Consider the following 20143-nt stretch of genomic DNA (forward strand, 5'->3'; position numbering starts at 1 on the left):
AATGAGCCGGGAGTGGTGGCACATGCCTATAATCCCAGCACTTGGGAGGCTGAGGCAGGAGGATCACTGTGGGTTCGAAGCCAGCCTGGACTACATAGTGAGTTCCATGTCAGTCTCAACTACATAGTGAGACCCTGTCTGAAAAAACCAAAAAATACAAAACAAAAGAAAAACCCACAAATGGTTTATAGAGGGAGCAGAGTAAAGAGGATTAGGCAGAGATCAAACACACTGTAACCCCAGTACTCAGCGAATGAGAGAAGGGAAGGGCACATTAAGATCTATACTCTTTCTGTAATCACTCTGAGGGTGTGTCAATCTGGTTTGGGGCTGGCACCCCATTCTTGCAAGAATGAAAAATGAAAGTCTCAGTTTCACTGCTCTTCCTGCCTCTATGTCCATTCTTTGAGTCTGGGCAAGTGAACACATCTCTCACAGTACAGGGGAGGAAACAAGCAGAAAAGGAGAAGCAGAAGGGGATAAGGCAAGTCCCAGAGGTCCCTGGATCTGAGCTGTCTTCCCCTCCACGAGGTCACATTTGGCAGTGTTAAAAAGCATGGATTTTAGAAAAATGGGGCAGAAGAACGTATCAAGCAATTCCATAGAAATGCCATCAACAACAGTCAGGATGGGGGGTGTTCTACAGGACAATCCAGTGTCATCAACAAATCTGAGGGAAAAAAGAGGAAAGCTGTTGATAAGGAGAGACAAGAGGTTTACAAGCCAAATGTAATGCATGGGACTCATTAAAATAAACTAATTTAAACATACCAGTTTTTAAAAAATTAGGTGACCGTGCCAGGAGTGATGGCACACACACCCCTGTGATCCCAGCATTCAGGAGGCTAAAGCAGGAGGATTAAGTAAGTGTTCAAGGCTACACTGGGTATCTTAGTCACTTTTCTCATTGTTGAAACAAAATATCCAACATCCAAAGGTAAAGAAGAAAGGGTTTATAGAGGTTTCTGTCTAATCAGCTGGCTCCAAGGCAGGGTGGCATGGCAGATATGCACCGTAGAATAAAAATAGTTCATGCCAGGGTAGAAATCAGCAAAGCAAAAAGGTAAAACTGCAGCTCTTTCCATCCCTTACACCTTATCCAGGCTACTTAGGGAAGGTAGCACTCACACCCTTGACCCTAGCATTGCACCATGAATCAATCCCAGCATCACACACTCTAGATGCAGCCACCTCTGAAAAAGCCCCACCTATGACCGACCACATGAGGCTCTGGAGGAATGTCTAGACACAAGCCATAGTACCAGGTATGGTGGTACACACTACTAATCCCAGCTTTGAACTCTTAATCCTCCTGCTTCAGCCTCCTGAGTGCTACGATCACAAGTATGTGCCACCTCGCCTGGCACTGTCACCTAATTTTTTTATTACTGGTGTGTTTGAATCAGGCTTCCATGAGTTCCACACATTACATCTGGCTCATAAATCTCTTCTGTTGCTCCTAATTATCAGCTCTCCTCTAAGGGGCTGAAGCAGGAGAGTAAATTTGACCCCAGCTTGGGCAATTTAGTATGACCCATTGAGAAAGGAGCTCAGTGTGAAGGTTCAATCTTCAATACCGAAAAATAAACAAATATAACCAGTTCATAGCCAGCCTGGGTTATGCAGAGTTTAAGGCAAGCCTGAATTACACAATCAGACTTTGTCTCAAAAAAATGTAGGTGACAATCAGGGAAATCTATATTGATTGTTTATTAGACAATATCAAGAAATAATCAAGCCAGGCAGGCATGGCGGCACATGATCGTAATCCCAGTACTATGAGGCAGAAGAATCCTAAATGTGAGCCCAGCCTAAGCAATTTAGTGACTTAGTGAGAGTCTGTCTCAAAACAAAAATAAAAAGGACTGGGGATGTAGCTCAGTGTGAAGGTCTTGGGCTCAACCTGCAGTGCCACAAATAAATAAAAAATAATCATTTTAGGTGTGTAAAGGGTATTGCAGTTATGTTAAAATTAATTTCTAAAACCTTCTGATATGATGTGATGTCAAGGACATGTCACCTCTATGATATTCTTCCTTCAAGACCCATAAACCCAGTCTATCTATGAGAAAGATATTCAGCAAATCCAAATTAAGGGATATTCTACAAAATACCCTACCGGTACTTCCCAATACTATCTTGCTCATTAAAAACAAGTAAAGTCTGAGAAACTGCCACATACCAGAAGAGACCAAGAGAGAAGGACTAAATACAGTATGTGGTTCCGGAAGGGCCCCCGGAACACACGGGAGACATTACCATAAAACTTTGGAATGTCGTTAGTAGGAATGTACCAATGTTCCTTAGTTTTGACAAAGTAGCCACAGTAATATGAGACAGTGCTAGGGGACCCTGTATGAGGGTTATGTAAGAATTCTTTGTTATCTTTTTTAATTTCCATAAATCTAAAAGCAGTCCAAGCAAAGTTCACTTTAAAAACTAAGCAAAAAGATCTTTAGAGATATTACTAGTAGGTAATAATGGGATTTTGCTTCTGCTTCAAAATAATTTTGTTTATTCAAAATAATGTATTGGTTGGGAATGAATCATTTAAAATACTATATGAATGAAACAAGGCTAGCTCTAAGTTAGTGATTGCTGAAGCCAAGAAATGGGTACATGGGGGTTTGATGATGATTATCTTTATTTTGATATGTTGGTAAGATTTTTTGCGGGGGGTACCAGGGATCGAACTCAGGTCCTTGTGCTTGTGGAGCAGGCACTGGAACCACTGAGCTAAATCCCCAGCCCTATTTTTATATGTTGGGAAACCTCCAGAAAAAAAGTTGACAATAGCCAGGCATGGTGGTGCATGCCTGTAATCCCAGCACTCAGGGAGGCTGAGTCAGGAGGATCGCTGTGAGTGTGAGACCAGCCTGGCTACATAGTGAGTTCCAGGTCAGTCTCAACTACATAGTGAGACCCTGTCTCAAAAAACAAAACAAAACAAAACAAAACAAAAGTTGACAATAAACTAATAAACAAATAGAGATGCTGGAGCTAGACCACCCAGGAAGCTACTTAATCTGTGTGCTACTTTCCTTACCTATAAATTGAACATCATCATAATTTTTTTTTCAGACAGGATCTCAATAAATTGCCCAGGCTGCCTTCAAACTTTCAACCCTCCTGCCTCAGCCTCTCACATAGATGGGATTACAGGCTGGCACCACTCTGTCTAGCTTATCATCATCCCACTAAGAGAAAAATGGTCATAGACCAAAGCATCACCATCTCCTACCCTCTGATCCTACTCAGTATGCTTCTTCCTATTCTCCTGTACCGGGAGGCTCTTGAGGAGGTAAAAGAAGATGGGTTCTAGAGTGACTCCAGGGAGTAAGGAAAGCTTTTGATTATAAGTCCTACATCAGTTCATAACCACTGCTTGGAAAATACATGTCCTATAGATGTGAGAGAGACAGAATCAGAGTGCTTTCCCAATGTGGGCTCTGAGTATGGGCAACACGTTATGAGCCACACTAAGCAGGCTTCTGTCAGGCCACACCGGGCACTGTAAACATTCACTGGACACCTACTGTATAACATCGAAAGCAGGACCTAGATCATGATGGCTGAGGAGACATACACAGCAGACTGTTATCTTTAGATTCACCTCTTTAGAGACCCCCACTCTGGGGACTTAGGGCTAAAGAATCTTGCACTGTCAAACATGTTCTCACTTGGTTACAATTTTACAGATTTCTCAGGAAAAACCTGAATAAAACTTGGCCTATCACAACTTGTATGTCAGTTTAAATCTGAATAAAACTTGGCCTATCACAACTTGTATGTCCACAGAACCCACTGAAGTGTTTGAAGCACATTAATTTCTTCAGAAAGCTTTATCAAGCCCCCTGTGAAGTATCAGCCTCTAGGCTGAGTCAGCAAGGAGTCAAGGCAGGTCCAGCCCCTGATTTCATGGAGCCTATGGCACACACTGAGGTGCTTTGCAATAGGGGAGCAGTCAGAAAATCAACTTATGACACATTAGAAATGAAGAAGAGTGGGATAACAGTTGAGGGTGAGGAAAAGTGATGATCCAGCAGATAGCCCAAGGACATAGCACGTCCAAAGACCAAAAAGCAGCTAGTATTGGGGGAAGGTGGTTTTGAGGTGGATGGGTGGTGAATTCAGGGGGAAGTCAACAGGGTGGGCCATACAACCTGTGGGCCCCTTCAGGGAAGAAGTCTTTATCTCAGAGGCAAAGGAAGCCAGTGCTGGGTATTTTAAGAGTGTGTGTGTTTGTGTGTAGAAGGTGGGGAGTCACCTGATGAGACCTGCACTGTTGGGACAATGCCATATAGAAGAGGGAGGGATTGGAAGAGGGCCTGAGTGGAAGCAGACAGACCTGTCCAATCTTCCAGTGACCCAGGAAGTGGTGGGGGAGGGGCCTGGGGCTGGTTTAAGAGTCCAGCCCTGCAAATGGGTGTATCTGAGAACTGTTTGAGAGGTGAAATCATGATCTCTGGTTGTATTTAAAGGGGGGAGACAGAAAGGGAAGTACATGAGCTAATCCCAGGTTTATGAACAGTATATAGGTGCTGAGCTGCTTGTAGAGGCAGGGAGCAATTGAGAGGAGCAGGTTTGAAGATGAGAGAAGTTCCTTAACATGGATAAATCGCACAGGCTCATGCACTAGCCTCATGCAGGCTAATAGGTTGGCCAGGGGAACTTCAGTAAGACATGCATGCTTTATTTCCAAATCAAGGTACCAGTGATGGCTGCAGGAACCCACTAGCCTCAAAAGCACATTTATGGCTCCAGCAGTGATCACATCAAAGACCCTGGCCTTAAAGCTACTAAGAGGTTCAATAAATGTCTATTGGGTGATTTAGTCTGTCCCCAGTGCCACACACAGGTAACAGGCACCAATGGGAGGAAAAAAGCAAAAACCAGAAGTCTTTACTTCACATGTTATTGCAAATCTAACTTCATCTCAAGGTAAGAGAGAGACAAGGAAGGGCAAGATCAGCCGCCTTCTCTCAAAAGGCCTACAATGGGGTTTGAGGAGATCAAGGAACCATCAAGTTAAAGGAGCACAGGGATGACTGAAAGGAAACGCTAGGCTACCACTAAGGGTGGCCAGAGGCATCAAGAGAGAATCAGCAGTGTGCTCAGATCAGACCAGGAACTAAAAGCACCATAGAAGGGAACAAATGTTTCCCAGAGGATACCAGCCTGACTGCAGGATGAATGGGGGCGGGGGGACGGGCAGGGACAGGCAATGAAGGGTCACTCAAGACCAGGCAGGAGCACTCCGGAAGTCTCACCGCAGCAGAAAGATGTCAGTCTCCCTCACAACTTGTATGCAGAGATGATCTGTTTTTAAAAGGAATCAAGTCTCCTTTAAAAGCCCTGGAGACTTTTTCTCAGAAGACTTTGCAGCCTCCATAATTGTCAGAGAACCTCAGGTTGTATCTAGTCCTCTTCCCACCACCAGAGGGGAAAAAAGCCACCGCACCGACCTTTGTACCATTTCCTTTCGTCCCACAAAGTTCTTTCTGCTGCCTCCGCTGTCACCTACCCCCGGCAAGCCTCAGTTCACTTTAGCCATTTCTTTACCCTTTTCCTAATTAAGTGGGTTTCCTCTGCGCTGGAGCAGCGGGGTCCCGAGTCTATGGCTTGGGAACTGCCCTTCTCAGGCTCTGTCTCCCTGTGGCTCCCAGGCTGGGCCGCCGGGTCAGGACTGCGGTTTTGATACCTGGCTCCCGCCCAGGGCCAAATTAGTGGGTGGGGTCAGGGAGGGAAAGGACCGCAGTCCCAGTGGCCCGAAGAGCACAGTGCTCGAGTGCTCCGCCGCGTCAGGCCCGGGTGTTGGAGACCCTCCACGGAGAACGCTGCAAGAGGCCAGGGCGGTCTCAAGGGCGGCGACCCCAGGGAATGACTCAGCGCTTCCTCTACACCCCCCAACCGCCTCTCCCCTCACACGTCTTATCTCCATTCCGGCAGGGTACCTGCCGGCCCGCTCCGCTGCGTCAGCGAATTCTCAGCCCGAGAAAGGAGACGCCCGGCGCCGCACCCGGCAGCACACGGTCCCATCCTGGGGCGCATCATGGACCCCGCTTGGGGTTGAGGAATGGGAGCGAGACCTTAGGGTGCAGATGCTGCCCAGTGCGCTCAACCAGCAGCTCGGGAGGAATTTCAGTCCTACTGGGCGCGGGGGGTAGGGTTAGAAGGCATCCTGGGCAAGCCAACTTCTCATAAAGGGCTGTACTCGAACTTTGGGTCCAGAGGGATCCGCTGCACGAGCCGGGAAGACCCTTCAAAACCGGATTAGACCCAGGCGGCAGAACTCTGGCTGCTGCCAGCAGCAGCCAATCACAGAGCGCCTCGGGCGGAACGTCTAGAGGGCGCCGTCAGTCAGGAAGTGACAGCGTCATCCACCAATAGGGTGCCAAGGTGGGACTACTCACCCGCCCCACTGACCAATGGAAAAGGTGGTTGTGGCCGCTATCCCCGCTGCACTAGCGGCAGGCTCCGGTGGCCGCGGGTAGGGAGTCCTACGGCTGAAGGGGTCTGTGAAGGGGAGTTTGCTTGACCTCCCTGTGCCACCCGTGAGCCCGTAGGCCCCAGCTCAATCCTCACCTGCTGGAAGCGAGGTTTGCCCAGCTGAAAAGGAGGCGCATCGGTCGCAGCGTTAGCTGCACTAGCCGCCGCCGATGCTGTTGTCGCTGTATCCGCCATGGCCACTGACGCCCGCAATCTCCGTCCCTTTTAAAATGTCCCTCCTCGGCCCCCGCCACCGCTGCTTCTCCTGATTGGCCGGGAGCAACCGCAGCGAGCAGGGCACGCGAAGGTTTGTGGGAAGTGTGGTTTTTCTCTTCTTGGCACCCGACAATCCTAGACTGCAGGAAGTTGCACTCATGCAGACTCGATCTCTGTTCCCGTCACCCGTGTTGCACCGTCTGCATGCCAGGAATAGTGGTTATGCCCAGTCCTAAAGTCCCAGCAGGGGCCATGAGGTGACCGCTCGCTACTCTCCCGCCCACAAAAGTTTAGGGTGCTGTCAAAGGGTACCTGGAGCGGCAGTCAACGACCCGGGTCAGATGGACAAGGACCCCAGGCAGAGTAGGATTAATTCGGAAGGCTTTCGCAAGGAGTTGCTCTGTGAAATTTTCCTGCAGTTTCTTCACAGCCGCCAGCCTGCCCTCACGCCCAGGACTTGTGCTGCCCAACCCACTACTCAGAACTTTTCTCCTAATGCTGGCTCTTTCTGGCCTCAGCCTAAATACTGCTTTTCCTAACATTTTCACTTCCACAAAATCCACTACAAGATTTGCAGCACTTGTATTTTTAACTTTACAGGTTTAAATACTTCACTACTGTAGACCTTACAGGCTGGGGCTGTGACTTTTTGATTCAGGTGGGTTTTCAGGGTCAGGCATAGAAGGGCTCCTACTACAGGCAGCTGAATGTGTTGGAGTTAAACAATCAGGAATTAAGAGCCCTCACAGCCTTCATTCCTTTGGCCATCAAGGCCTCCTCAGGCCTAATTCCTGGAGGGTGGGGAATAGGGTTTAATAGTGTTTGTGTTGCGTACCAGCTACATGTACTTCAAATGTGGGAGTACTACAGGTACAACCGAGCCCAGCAGATAATAAACACTTGCTCTTGCAGAACTGAGCTACTGAAAAATCCCCAGAGAGCAATGAGCCAGACGGGGGGGGGGGCACTTGTGCTGCAGGTTTCATTCATGAAGATAGAATTATTTGGTCTCAACTCTAGGGAACCCCTTTAGGTCTCCTTTGACTAATGGTGAGGTGCAGGGTTGGCCTGCATCTGCCCATCTCTTTCTGGACACTGCATGAGTAGCAGTCCAAGTTCCTCATCCACTAATGGTTAAGGCCTCAGAAACAGAATTTTCCTAAAGCTGGAGAAATTCTAGCTAGCCATGAAGAATGGTTTGTATGTTGGATTTGTATCTTTTCTCTCTACTAGACTATTAGCTTGAGAATAAGAATCAAGTTTTTTTTTAAAGACTCAAGTCTTTGCCCTCTGTATTCCCCCATAGCACCCAATAAAAATGCCAATTACCAACAAACCTAGGCAACCTGGGAGTGGAAAAACTCTGGGAGAGTCCAGACCACTGCACATCACTGTGCCTCTGCCCGTGACAATGGGACTGGAAAGTGTCCTCTAGGAACCCCACAGGCAGCCTCTTTCAACCACTTATTTCAAAACAGGAAAGCAATGATCACCTGGAGTATGTGAACTTTTTATTCTTCATAAAGTGCTCAAAACATGAAGAACAAGCTCTTTATAAACAGGAGGTACACCTTGGGAGACAAACAGCAAAGCAGAACAGTGCCTGCTACCTGCCCCCCTACCCCCCACCCCTGTAGCTTGTGGTTAGAAGCAGAAATATCAAACAACCCTTGGCTGCATTTAATTCCAAACCTCTTCTGAAGATATGCCTATCCAGGGCTGGGGCTGGAACCAAAGAACCCAGAGCATCTAGTAGGGGAATAGCCCCCACCCCCTCAAAAAAGTCATCTCTCCCATCTTCAACAACCCTTCAAAAATGTGACTGAAGATCTGGGCACCTATGGATACATTTCCCAGCTCTGGTGAGTGACTTTAAGGTAGGCAAATCTGCAGAGGCTTTCCCCCACGTACAGGGCCCCTCCACTCCATCCTGGCATGGCAGAGGACTGCCAAAACCAACAGAATGCACTCTAAGGCCTTCTGAGCAAGCCCATGGGAGAAAAAGCCAGAGGAGCTCTTCCCCTTCACTGGGCTAAAAGTATCCTTTGGCATGCTCTCACTCCCCATCTTTTGCTAATACAGGGTGCCCAAGCTATCAAAAGATCCCTGCAGATGTTGTGGGGAAACCTGCCATATTTTCCACAAGCAAACCAGGGGCTAGGCCAAAGGACAGATGCTTCATTTCAAAGTGCACTGTAGCCAAACCAGGAAAGGCAGATGGGATGGGCTGATACAGCAGGTTAGTGGATGGGTGGGAGAGTAGCAAAGGAGTACAGGAGTCTCCTAAGGCATAGCGAGGCCTCCCACTTCCAGAACAGCCAACTGCTCCAGCATGGCTGAGTCCTGAGGCCAGGCTAGTGAGCAGGGTGGCCCCAGACCTATAGCTCACCAGAGCTTTTTATCCTAGAATCATCCAAATGGGGTTGAAGAAGAGGGGAAGACAGCAGGAAGATTAGTAGCAGCAGCTTGGCCCTTAGCTGAGATACTCTCAGGAGGGGAAGAACACACAGCATGGCTGTTCGACCTCCACTCCCTTCCTAGGACCCTGACAGGGATACCTGTGTGCTCAACAGGAGGGAGGGGGATGCCACGCCGGGGAGAGATCTACATCCAGAGGCTCTTGACCTCACCCACAAAAGGCACATTTTAATTGATTTCCCAAAGTTCAAACGCTGCAGGAGCACAGAGTTTTGGCATCTGGACAGGAAACAAGAACAGACATGGAGGCTTGATCCCAAAAACATAAGCAGCCTAAAGCCCTGACCTGGTGGGGCCCATACATTAGAGATGAGTAGGAACCAGAAGAGCAAGGAGGAGCTCTCTCCTGACCCAGCCCTACCTTCACACTCACCAGTGACACCCAGTGGGAAGGTCTGAAGAGGGTCAGGGAGCAGCCTGGACAACACACATCACCACCTCCTTCTACGTTGCACTCACTCTGCAATAGCTCAAGGCAGAAACAGACTCCGGACATGGTGAAAACTAGACTGGACCACATAGGCCCCTGCTCTCAGGGGAAGAACACAAGGCTGAAGAGTAGGCACCGGGGTTGCCAATAACTTGGACAAATGGTCAGATTGGTCCCTGTCCCAGTCCAAGTAATACCAGATTCCCTCCAGGAATCTGAAGAGGATGAGGGATTGCCATGGGAAGGAATGGCAGACCAACCTTGGAGAGTAATAAATCTGTGCAATAGCTTCTCTCAGACACACCAAACTGTAGCCAACTCCTGCTTGTCTTGAGGACTAACTTCTGTGTTCCAATTCCCCAGAGCCCCCAAAGCTAAGGGACAGGAAAAGAGGCAGGTGGGAAAGACCTAGGGTCCCCACAGACACACAAGTTGTACATGGAACTTGATGCCTCCAGTGAGAGACCCGGGGACCACTTCAGAGAGGCAAAAGCAGGGGGGCAGGGAGTGACCACAAGGACAGGCTGTACCCTGCCCAGGGGAGTGTGCTCAGTGGAAAGGAGGACAGGTAGGCAGGCAGGCCTTGTCTGTGCAGCAAGTCCTCACCAACCCTTCAGGGATGGGGGTGGGTGGTGGGGTGGCTACTTGGGGGGACCAGGAGGGATCTGCAGCAGTGTGGGTGAGGTCTCCATGATCCGCACCAGCAGCCGGTCAATGTAGCTCTCTAGCTCCTGTACATGCTCATCCCGCTGGCTCAGCTCACGTTCACGCTGCAGGAGCAGGCTGATGAGCTCATCATGTGTCAAGTGGTAGTACTTGGCCGACTGGTCTGGCATAGCAGAGTCCTGGGGCCAGATGGAATGGCAGTGAGTAGGATGGCCAGGCCCGGCCTGCCCACCAGCACCCCAGTTCCCCCACCACGGGGCCTGGAGCTACCTGTCTCTGATGTCACAGGCAGTCTAACTGGCCTCAGGCCTGACATGGGGGAGCCCAGCCTGCTCCCTGCTCCACAACTCCTAGACTTTCTGTCAGATGCCCTAGCACTCTACTGGACCTCACCTTCAGACTCTTGGTGTCCACAGTCTGGCCAAGCTGGGGTGCCAGGGCCACGGGCTGAATGCTGCCAGAGGTGACTGTCTTGAGCTTCTCCAGCCCACTGCTCAGGGCTGTGCTCAGACTGGAGCGGGGCTGCTTCCTGTCAGGGCTGCCTTCCACAGGGGTTGCACTGAGGGGCTTCACAGGGTGGGGACTGCGAAGACAGAAGGAGATGGATTATGGGGAGAGAAGACGGTATAAATGTGGAGCTGCCTTTTCTATGGTGCTTCTAGGATTGCTGGATAGCTGCACCGTGCATGCCTCAATCCTTCTCTCACCATGTACTTTTTCCCACTTCACGCCCTCTTTGACAGATACCTGAGGGGCCAGCCCTTTGACAGATACAGCAGACCACCCTACACACTTCTGTACCTGGACCCAGTCTGCCAGGGATGGCTCCCTCCAGCCATCTTCTCTCTTGCCTCTTCTATACTTTTTCTAATTAAACTTTATTTCTGGAGGGATAACCAATCAGCACCACCACCCGTTTCCCTAGGACTATAGGGATTCCCAAGACAGTGCTAAAATCAGGAAAGACCTAGGCAAACTGGGACAAATGTTCAGCTACTTGTCTCTACTTGTTGCTTCCCATGCATACTTAGGCAGGCCTGTGCCTGCCTACTAAATTCTCTTTGACCCTGTATTTGTACTAACCCTCACCTTCATCCTCCTCCTTTAGAACAGAAGTCTGGCTCCACCAGCCCAATACATGTGAACTTGCTGAAATTCTGACTCAGTTGTCTCCTCTATGACCTCTCAGAGGAGTCCACACTCACCCCTTTCCCTCCTTTGGGCTGCTCTCCTCCTCCACCTGGTGTTCTAGCCTCTGACAGCGTCCTCTTGGTCCTAAATGCTAACACTCTCAGCTTCTCTTCCCTCCTCTTTACCCAGCCACCAGCCCAGGCCTTCCCCCAGGCTCTAGATCTGTGCAGACACTGCAGGCTGGCTGCTTGCTCCCCATATGGGATCCCTTCATACATGCCCTTTCCTGTGCTTCTAGCACAGAGATTCCCAGGGTCCCTGACTCCTTCAGCCTCTGCCATAACAATCAATCAGGCCCTGCTACCTTCCTACCTTCTCTCAAAACATTCCCTCTTCTCCAAGCCAGTGCTAGCTACACCTGCCTTCAGCCACATCCTCTACTCAGCTCCACCATCCATCACAGTCCTGCCTACCACCAGTCACGAACACCCACTGTGCTGCAGCATCAAGATCTGACCTTAGGCCAGGGATGGTGATGCAGGCCTGTGATCCCAGCACATGGGAGGCTGAGGCAGGAGGATTGCTAAGAGTTTAAGGCAAGGCTGGGCTACATAGTGAGTCCAAGGTTGGCCTGAACTATATAGTGAGACTGTCTCAAAAAAAAAAAATCAATGCTTAAAAAGTCTTTAGTGGCTTTGATGGAGGTAGAAAATCCAATCTAACATATCCTGGGCCTGCCCTTTCCTTATGGCCTACTACTCCCCCAGCCATAGGAAGCAGTACTGTTTCTTAACTTCTGGCACTTAAAAAGCTATTCTCTGCCTGGAGTAGGCCCTTTTCTCCTATCGGCCTAGTTTCTATACCTGTTTCAAAGCTGTGCAAGCCTCCTATTGCAGGCAGCCTTCTTGATTCCTCCACACTGGGATTCCTGAGGTCCCCAGTACAGTACACCTATGATAACAATAAATAACCTGTAGGCATCAGGCTCTCCAATCAGCTAACTTGCCCTGTGGTACCACTCATAAATATACACTCACTCTACAGCAGGTTTAAGCCACTCAGGAGTAGGAAGCAAAATGCTTAATCCTGGGCCCTGAACTCCACCGAAGGCAGAGTGGCAGCTGACAAGCACAGTGCAGGGTTTGGGAAGCAGGTCAGGCTCCAGCACAGGGCTCTGGCACTTGCTGGGTCAGTTACCAGAGTTCACAGAGCATCTGCTCTGTGCCAGTTCAGTGGGGAAGACAGAGGCCTCTGCTCACCCTAACCCAGAGAAGCACCTCACTGAAGAAAGGGCTGTGGATCTAGGCTCACAGAGTCCAAAAAGTGGCCAAGTGCTGAGGGATAGTGTGGAGTAGGAAAAAGACGCATGGGTATCAGTCCTTAATGCCACCTATGAATATGCACTAGGCACAGTGTAAGGCCACCTAATGCAGTGTGGAAACCAGCATTACCAACCATGACCAACCAGCACTGTCCCAAAGCTCCCTCAATAAGCAGCCAGGAGGCCCAGGTTCACAGTTTGACTGCCCCTCTATCTGAAGGACCCTGGACCCTGCAGCTCCTATCTGAGACAGAGTTGTATTTTGCTCAATCACTTCATGATATAAGGTATACACTAAAAAGACATAAAGCCAACTCTGAAAACAACTTCCAAAAAGTGTTGAGTATAATTAGAAATTGTTCTGGAAGCCAGCAGAACCAGCTGAGGATGCTGTCATCAGGGAGCAAGGAAGCAGCTGACCCTCCCTAAATTTTCCTCACTGTGGGGGAACAGAGCACCCACCTGCCCTTGGGGGAGAAGGGTGGAGATCCCAAACTCACCCCTGCTATTTCTCAAGTATCAGCCCTAGCCCCCAAGGCTCCTCCTTCCCAAGACCTCAGCCTTCTCCACTGGACTAGCACAGAGCAGATGCTTAATGAGCTCCGGTTAACTGAACCAGGAAGTATCTGAGCAGGCTGAGGTCTCACAGAAGGCCTGTGCTGGAGCCCCATCTGCTTTACAAACCATGCACACTGCTCACCCCCTTCTCCACTCAGGCCGCCCCGAGCATGAATGTCCCTCTGGATTCTGCCACCCCAGGTGAGTCACACCCACCACACATCAATCCCAAGTCTCCACACCTCTACTCTGATCTCCCCTCACCAGCCATCTGGTCTTGGCCTTATCACTCTTCCCACAGCTCAGTGCCACTGTGACCAGTCACATAGGCAACCACCCCGGAAACACACAAAACAATGACGGTGGCCAGTAAAGCGCCCACTGTCGTTGGAAAGCCTTTTTTCTGAGGGTTACATATAAGCAAAGCATTTTGCTTTTCTTTCTGTCATTTGAAGGTACTTCCAGCATGCTTCCTGACTAAGCCCTGGTCCTCTAGCTCTCCGATCTCCAGCCTGCTGGACAACAACCTGCTCTGGGCTCCAATGCCAGCCTACTCCTCCTCTGCCAGTGCACATCAGCTCTCCCGCACTTTGTTCCTCGCCCCTGCTCCTTGTCAGTGTTAGTCCCCAAGCTCCTGTCTTATAGGCCACCCTGCTAAGGTCTCATGCTAGAGGCAGCTTCAGAGCTGGTACCACCACAGACCGCTCATGGCTTCAAAGCCTCCACCATTTCCTCAGGGTGGAGACCCTCACCTGCCCTTGGCAAGAATAAGGCTGGAATGTGAATATCTCTGCCCATCATGCTGCTGTGCCCCTCCTCCCCCTTTCTCCTGGAGAAGGTTCTCAGGGTGGAAGCTCACCTGGTAATGGGCTGTGGCTCTTCAGCTGGTCGTGTCTCCAAGGGCAGAAGCACAAGCAGGGAGGCTGGGGTGGCTGCAGCGTGGTCTTCCCCGAGTGAGACAGGGGAGCCTTCAGCAGGGGAGGGCTCAAAGGAGCCAGGGAGTGAGTCTGGCTCCCCTGGAGGTGGGGAGGAAGAGGTCAGGGGCCAGGCTCCAGAAAGGGGAGAGCATGGAGAGCCAGGGCCTCCATGGCGGTGGCTGGCCCAGGGCGGGAGAGGGGGTGGTGGAAAGGTAGGCTCTGGGGGCGTGGGTAGCTCTTCTGGACCAGAGTGGATGGAAGATTCCCTGGACCCTGGCGGAGATGTGGATGGAAGGCTAGGGGGATCTTGACTCCCCTGAGAAAAGGGGCTCAAGGCATCCTCCTCCAAGGCCCACAGATCAGCCTGCTGAAGGGTGTCTGATAGAGCAAGGGCCTCTTCTAACGGCTCCTGGCTCTGGGCCTCCAGACCTCTCTCTGGAGCCCCCCAGCTCTGCTGATTTGGAAGAGCTGAACTTGCTGAGTTACAGAGTATGGGCACAGGCCCCTCAGGGAAGCTGGTGGGCACAGTCAGGCAGGCCCTGGATTCAGTGGGGCTGGCATCATCTACCAGCTCCTCTAGGCCTGGCTCACCCAGCAAGGTCCCAGAAGATCGGCTGTCCGACTCCTCAGACTCAGGTTTCTCGTTCTCTTCCTTGGCTTCCCGAGGACCAACAAATAGAGCACTTGTGGTGGCATCTTCTGTCTGCGATCCCTGGTTACTCAGCCTCTCTGCAACTATATCTTCCTCTTCCTCCACCTGAGAGTTTGAGAGCATGAAGAGGCGTGGTGGCTTGGGAGGCGGTGTGCTGGACTGCAGCCCCTCGTCCGACCCCAACTCATGTTTAAGCTCCAGCTCCACTGGGGAAATGCCCTCGCTCCGTTCAGGTTTCACAGTTTGAGGTGATTCTGGTAGTGCCTGAGGAGCAGGCAGCTCATCAGAGTCTTCCCGCAGGACTGGTGAGGCCATCTCAGCTGCAGGAGAAATGGTGACCACATCCCAAGGCCAGGAATCATCAGCTGTACTGAGCGCGTGCAAAAGCTGGCTTTCTCTTTGGGGGGCCTCTGTGTCCTGGCCCTCAGGGGTGTCATCCAAACCAGGCAGCTGCTCCCAAGCACTGATCAATTCTGGGGAGCTGAACAGAGACTTCCCGCTATCTGCTGGACTCTGCCCAGCTCCACCCTCTGGGGCCAGTGGCTCCCTGTCTCGTGCTTGCAAATGCAGCTCAGGGGGCAGGGCAGTCCCTGCCGACCCAAGGGGCCTCAGGTCAGATGCACTCGTGTTCTGCTGGTCCAGTCCTAAGTCCAGAGGAGTCCTGGGCTCTGACCACATGCTGCTCCCACCGCTTCCTCCCCCAGGGTCTCCTTGGGGCTCAGTTGCCTTCACTGCCACGGCCCCTGGGCCTGAGTCTTGCAGCCCAGCTGCCTCCAGCCCCACTTCTGCTGGGGCCAGGATCTTGCTCCTGGCCTCTGGATGTAGCCTATCAGCAGCAAAGACGTTGAAGGTGTCGTCCCACTCAGGCAAGGCTCTCCCAGGGGAGGCCAGGGGGGCGGGGCTGGCCTTCGAGGCACTGGGGAGAAAGGGAGCAGGTGAAGGAGAGTTTAGTGCTATGTTGGCTACGAGCTCCTCAAAGAAAGGGTTGCTCTGCAAGGAGGTGAGGAATGGGTTGGTGACACCCAAGAATCCAGACAGGGTGGCTTCGGGGATGGTGGTGGTGGTGGTGGTGGTGGCAGCAGCAGCAGTGGCAGCAGCAGGGGAGGCAGCTGCAAAAAGGTTAGTGCTTAGCATGGGAGCAGCAGTGGGAACAGGAGTAGGTTGGGCCCAAGGGGAGCAGGGGAGGTGGTGAGGAGCAGCAGCTGGGTCAGATTCTACCTGAGGAGACACGTCCAGGCTGTGGAGGGAGACAAAACCGTGAGCCTCCTGGTTAATGCTGAGACCATTAACTGCCCTGCTGAGTACTATACCCCTGTCCCACCTGTCCCCCTCTGCCCCTCCTATCCCCACCTCAGGATGAGGTGCTGTAACACCACATAAGCTACTTGGACCAGGAGTCAGAGGGAAGACCCTAAGCAGAGCTAATTTAATCCTCACATCAACCTCACACAGTAGTAATCCCATTTTACAGGAAGGATTCAAACCTAAACCAAATGAGTCTACTTGACTTTGGATTTATGCTTAATAAGCAATCCAAAACCACCTGACATCCCTTTTAGGACTGAAAGCAAGCAAAGCAAATACCAGATGGCTTGTAAAAGAGCAAGAGACAAGAGCAAGACCAAGCCTAGATTTGCTAAGCAAAGCTGACACTATGAAAACTAATCAAGGCACGTGGAATTCAGGCTCCTGAAACAGACCGGGTCCTACTGATATTTTGCAGAATGAAGAGGTAAGGAAGGGCTGTCATCAGGCATGACAAGGCATCAATCATTTGTTTGAGGAGGACAGGATACCTGTTGAGGGTGCCTATGGTTGGGCATCCACACAGCGCAGCAGGTGGTGTCCCCCACCTCCCTCATGGGCCACCCTTGGGAGACAAAGTCTGAGAACGTGGCAGCCACGGCAACTTTGCACGTCATCAGCAACCTTTGAGGTCTTCCCCCAAATCCCAGCTCCCCTCGGGGCAAGAACAGGGCAAGTCCTCTGAGGAAATCCATTCCACAGCAGTGAGTCTACACTAAAGACCAACTTCAGGTACTCCCTACAGTCCTCTCAAGAAGAGGACCTCTGCATCTGAGCCCTGTCCACAGGACTCCACAGATCTCAGGGATATACGGAACCTAGACCCTTTGCTCTTGAGGACACAGGGCTAGAGAAATAGTGGAGAAAAGTGGGCCAAACATCCCAATTTTTAGCAGTATAACAAGTGGCCTGTGGTTAACTAAGCCTGTCAAACCCAGACCTCAGTCTCACTGCCTGCTATCCAATAGCCTCTTCCCTCACGGCCAGTCTCCCAACCCCCCTCTCCAAGCTCCTAATACCCCATTCCTTGACCTCTGCCTCCCCAGGTGGAAATACCCAAAGGAAACTCCTCCCTATTTCTCTTCTTCACTCAATCAGCTTCTTCCACAGGAAATACAATGTTGAGCCCTGATTCGGAAGCCAGACTTCAGTAGTCAGCCCACAAATAAATAAAGTGAGTTGGAGTTCTCCTGGAAAAGAGGCAAAGCTGTCTGGAGTTTGCCAGATTCTTCCAGGAACTCAGGGTCTAGAAAGGGAAGGCCTGAACAAGGAACTTGCAGGTGACAGGAAGGAATTCATCCAGTTCAACCCCAGGCAAAGGTGTAGGGATGGGGGAAGTCAGCCTCACAGGCAGGACATCACCAGGTCCAAAAAACCCATGGATTTCTCATAAAAATCCAGCTTCCAGAGATTCTTGTGACCCTATTTTTTTCCTTAAAATAACTCCCTATCTACCAGGAGATTTTCAGTCTCATTCCTACTACCTTGATAGTGATGATGGAAAGAGGAAGTAAAATTTCCATGCACTCCCACCCTGCACCCTGGGCTCACAGCATTACCCAGCTTGTATGGACAGAGGAAAAACAATGGACCCAGACACCCAACCCCAGAAAATGTCCCTTCATCATTTTAGGCAGGCCCAAGGGCCAAGGCATGAAGGTCTGCCCGGGAACCAAGAAGAGTGAGAAGTAAGCACCACACCATGCATGTCAAGACCCTACCCTCAGCCTACACCTAAGCAAAGCTTCCATACCAGCCCCAGCCCCAAGCCTGCAGCAGGGCTCTGGCCACCAGGATCAGGTCTGGGATACTCTGAATTACCTCTCTCTCAGCCCCCTTCATGATGAGAAGCCCGGGACACTGAAGGAAGAGAGCCCCATCAATGAAAAAGAGCAGCAAGCTCAGCTCCACATCCCCACAGCCTATCCTGGTCCCCACTCACCCTGTGGTCTCAGCAATCTGCTGGCAGTCACAGATGCAGGGAGAGGAGCCCCAGAAGTAGACTGGGAGCTCAGTCTACATGTGTCAGCCTCCCTCCCCTCCATGGCTCCCCAGAGACACACACAAACCCGTTGGTATGGAATCAGCGAAGAGCTCTCCCTGGAGGACGGGCCCAGGAACCAGACCCAGGAGGTGCCCCAGAGTCAGCAGTGCATGACCGCATCTTGTCATCCTGGTCTCCTGTATCATGGCCCCTTCACCCATTATCTCCCGCTTCACATGATCACCACATCAAGAAGGTTCTCACTGTACACCATCTCCTTCTACCAGTCCAACTGGCACAGGTCCAAGGCACAATCCCTTGTGTGGTCCTCTCTGTAGGCTGTGCTCCAGGAAGAGAGATTATAGTAAACACCTCTGTGTCCTGGAACCCACAGCCTCCCACTTTCAAACCGTGAGGGCATAACATTTGCTGACTTTTCTTTTTAGGACTAAATACTGGACACTGAAATCAGAAGTCCAAATGACCCTATCTATTGACATGGGATAATAAAACTTCAGGGCCTACAGGAATCTCAGGACAACTAGTTAAACATGCCAGTTAATGTGAATTACTTATTCAGATAACCTCCCCCCTTAAACCTCATGTTCAGGGCCACCTCTGAGTGGCTGGGCAGGTTTCAGTAACAGCTGCTGCTTCCTTGGTCTCAGATGATCTCTGTGGCCTTGTTCCATGATTTAGTTCCAGAGATGCTAAGTTGCCCTGCACATGTTGTCCACCAGTCAGTCCCTCAAAGGGCCAAATTGCCCTCGGCCATCCCTTCTTGGACAATGGCCTCCCAGCAACCATCTCTCCTATATCCAGAAACCAGTAAGTGGGGGACCTTGTGAGCTATAGGGAAACCATATCATTTATCTTCCATACAAGAATATTGTTAATATAGTAATCATGCCAGAAAAACAAGCACAAATGGGAAAAAGCCACATAAACTCTGACTGTGACTGAGCACACATTACAGTTACTCATTTATACAACTCAGAATACAGCCTGAGACACTGCACTCTCCGCACCATAGCACATCCTGGCCCACTGGGACTCACTGTTTAGCACACTGGAGTAAGGGCTAGTGAAACTGGGGACATGAAGAGATGCTAAAGGATATAGCAATGATCCACTTGCCTCTTTGTCATACTGGATTTATCCCCAATTTAAAAATTTTTTTATTCACAATTTTGATCTCCCCCTGTGCACCATTCTATGGTTAATGTGGGAAGAGGGGATGGGCAGACACAAAAACAATCCACTCTTGCATTGGCAGGTTTATCACACAGGGCCTTGCCTGTCTTTAAGCATGCTAAGCAGCCAGTACCACCCCTCCATGCATGTGGCTCACAGGAGGGCTGCTAGCAAGGATGAATCCCTGGCCCACACAAAGTTGTCCAAATCACCCTCCCCCATACACAGATGGGGGCTTAGTATAACAGCCCAAACTAGCAGACAAGCTATTTTCAAAGGTACAAGAAGACCCATCTTCTAAGCCCTGCTCTACCAGCCACTGCATTCTCCAATAGCAACACATTCTGCTCCCGGCCCCTCTGTGGGGCATCATACCACAAGAGAGCACTAGAGGGCGATGCTGCCCTTGCTACCGAGGAACACCAGCACTCCACAATGGGAGCCCCAGGGCAGACACCCCAAACCCTTAGGCACATGGACAGGCTCCCCTTATCCCAGCTGGAGATCCTGCAGCTACATTAGTTCACTCCAGTTCTGAGAGAGCATGATGCATGAGCTCTCCCACATCTCATTTGTCCTCAAAAGCCCTAAGCAAGGTCAGGGGCAATTTTTTCTACCAGGCCTGCCTTTCCCTCCCTATAAGGCATAAAGGGCCAAAGTTCTGCTGCTACAGTTCACTGCCCAGTTTCATTTCTCTGAGCCAGCACTTCACCCAAAGAGCAGGGATCTCCCACCTCCCTGGATACATGGAGAGCTACCCTCAGCTACCCATAAAAATGGGCCCAGGGAGTGCAGGGATCCC

At 50.8% G+C, this 20143-nt stretch overlaps 2 protein-coding genes across 7 annotated transcripts in view; both read right to left on the reverse strand.

Moving 5' to 3' along the window:
- Sfxn5 (sideroflexin 5) overlaps positions 1–6746 on the reverse strand; it is a 111781-nt gene extending 105035 nt beyond the window's left edge. For 2 of the 6 annotated variants that reach the window (XM_010609605.3, XM_019205327.2), the window contains exon 1: positions 6586–6740. In XM_010609605.3, the coding sequence (XP_010607907.1) occupies positions 6586–6684 (99 nt within the window). In that variant the 5' untranslated portion in view covers positions 6685–6740. Of the gene's footprint in view, positions 1–6585 lie in introns of all 6 variants that reach the window. The other 4 variants (XM_033764769.1, XM_033764768.1, XM_010609604.3 and 1 more) reach the window with 4 other exon arrangements.
- Positions 6747–8199: 1453 nt separating this feature from the next.
- Positions 8200–20143, reverse strand: part of Rab11fip5 (RAB11 family interacting protein 5) — a gene marked incomplete at its 5' end in the record, with an annotated part of 40740 nt that continues 28796 nt past the window's right edge. Inside the window, 3 exons of the mRNA XM_010609603.1 lie at positions 8200–10458; positions 10673–10862; positions 14149–16095. Coding sequence (XP_010607905.1) covers positions 10255–10458; positions 10673–10862; positions 14149–16095 — 2341 coding nt within the window. The remainder of the gene's footprint in view (positions 10459–10672; positions 10863–14148; positions 16096–20143) is intronic.

This window comes from Fukomys damarensis, unplaced genomic scaffold, assembly GCF_012274545.1.
Source record: "Fukomys damarensis isolate Sample0158 unplaced genomic scaffold, DMR_v1.0_HiC HiC_scaffold_2, whole genome shotgun sequence".
NCBI classification, from domain to species: Eukaryota; Metazoa; Chordata; class Mammalia; order Rodentia; family Bathyergidae; genus Fukomys; species Fukomys damarensis.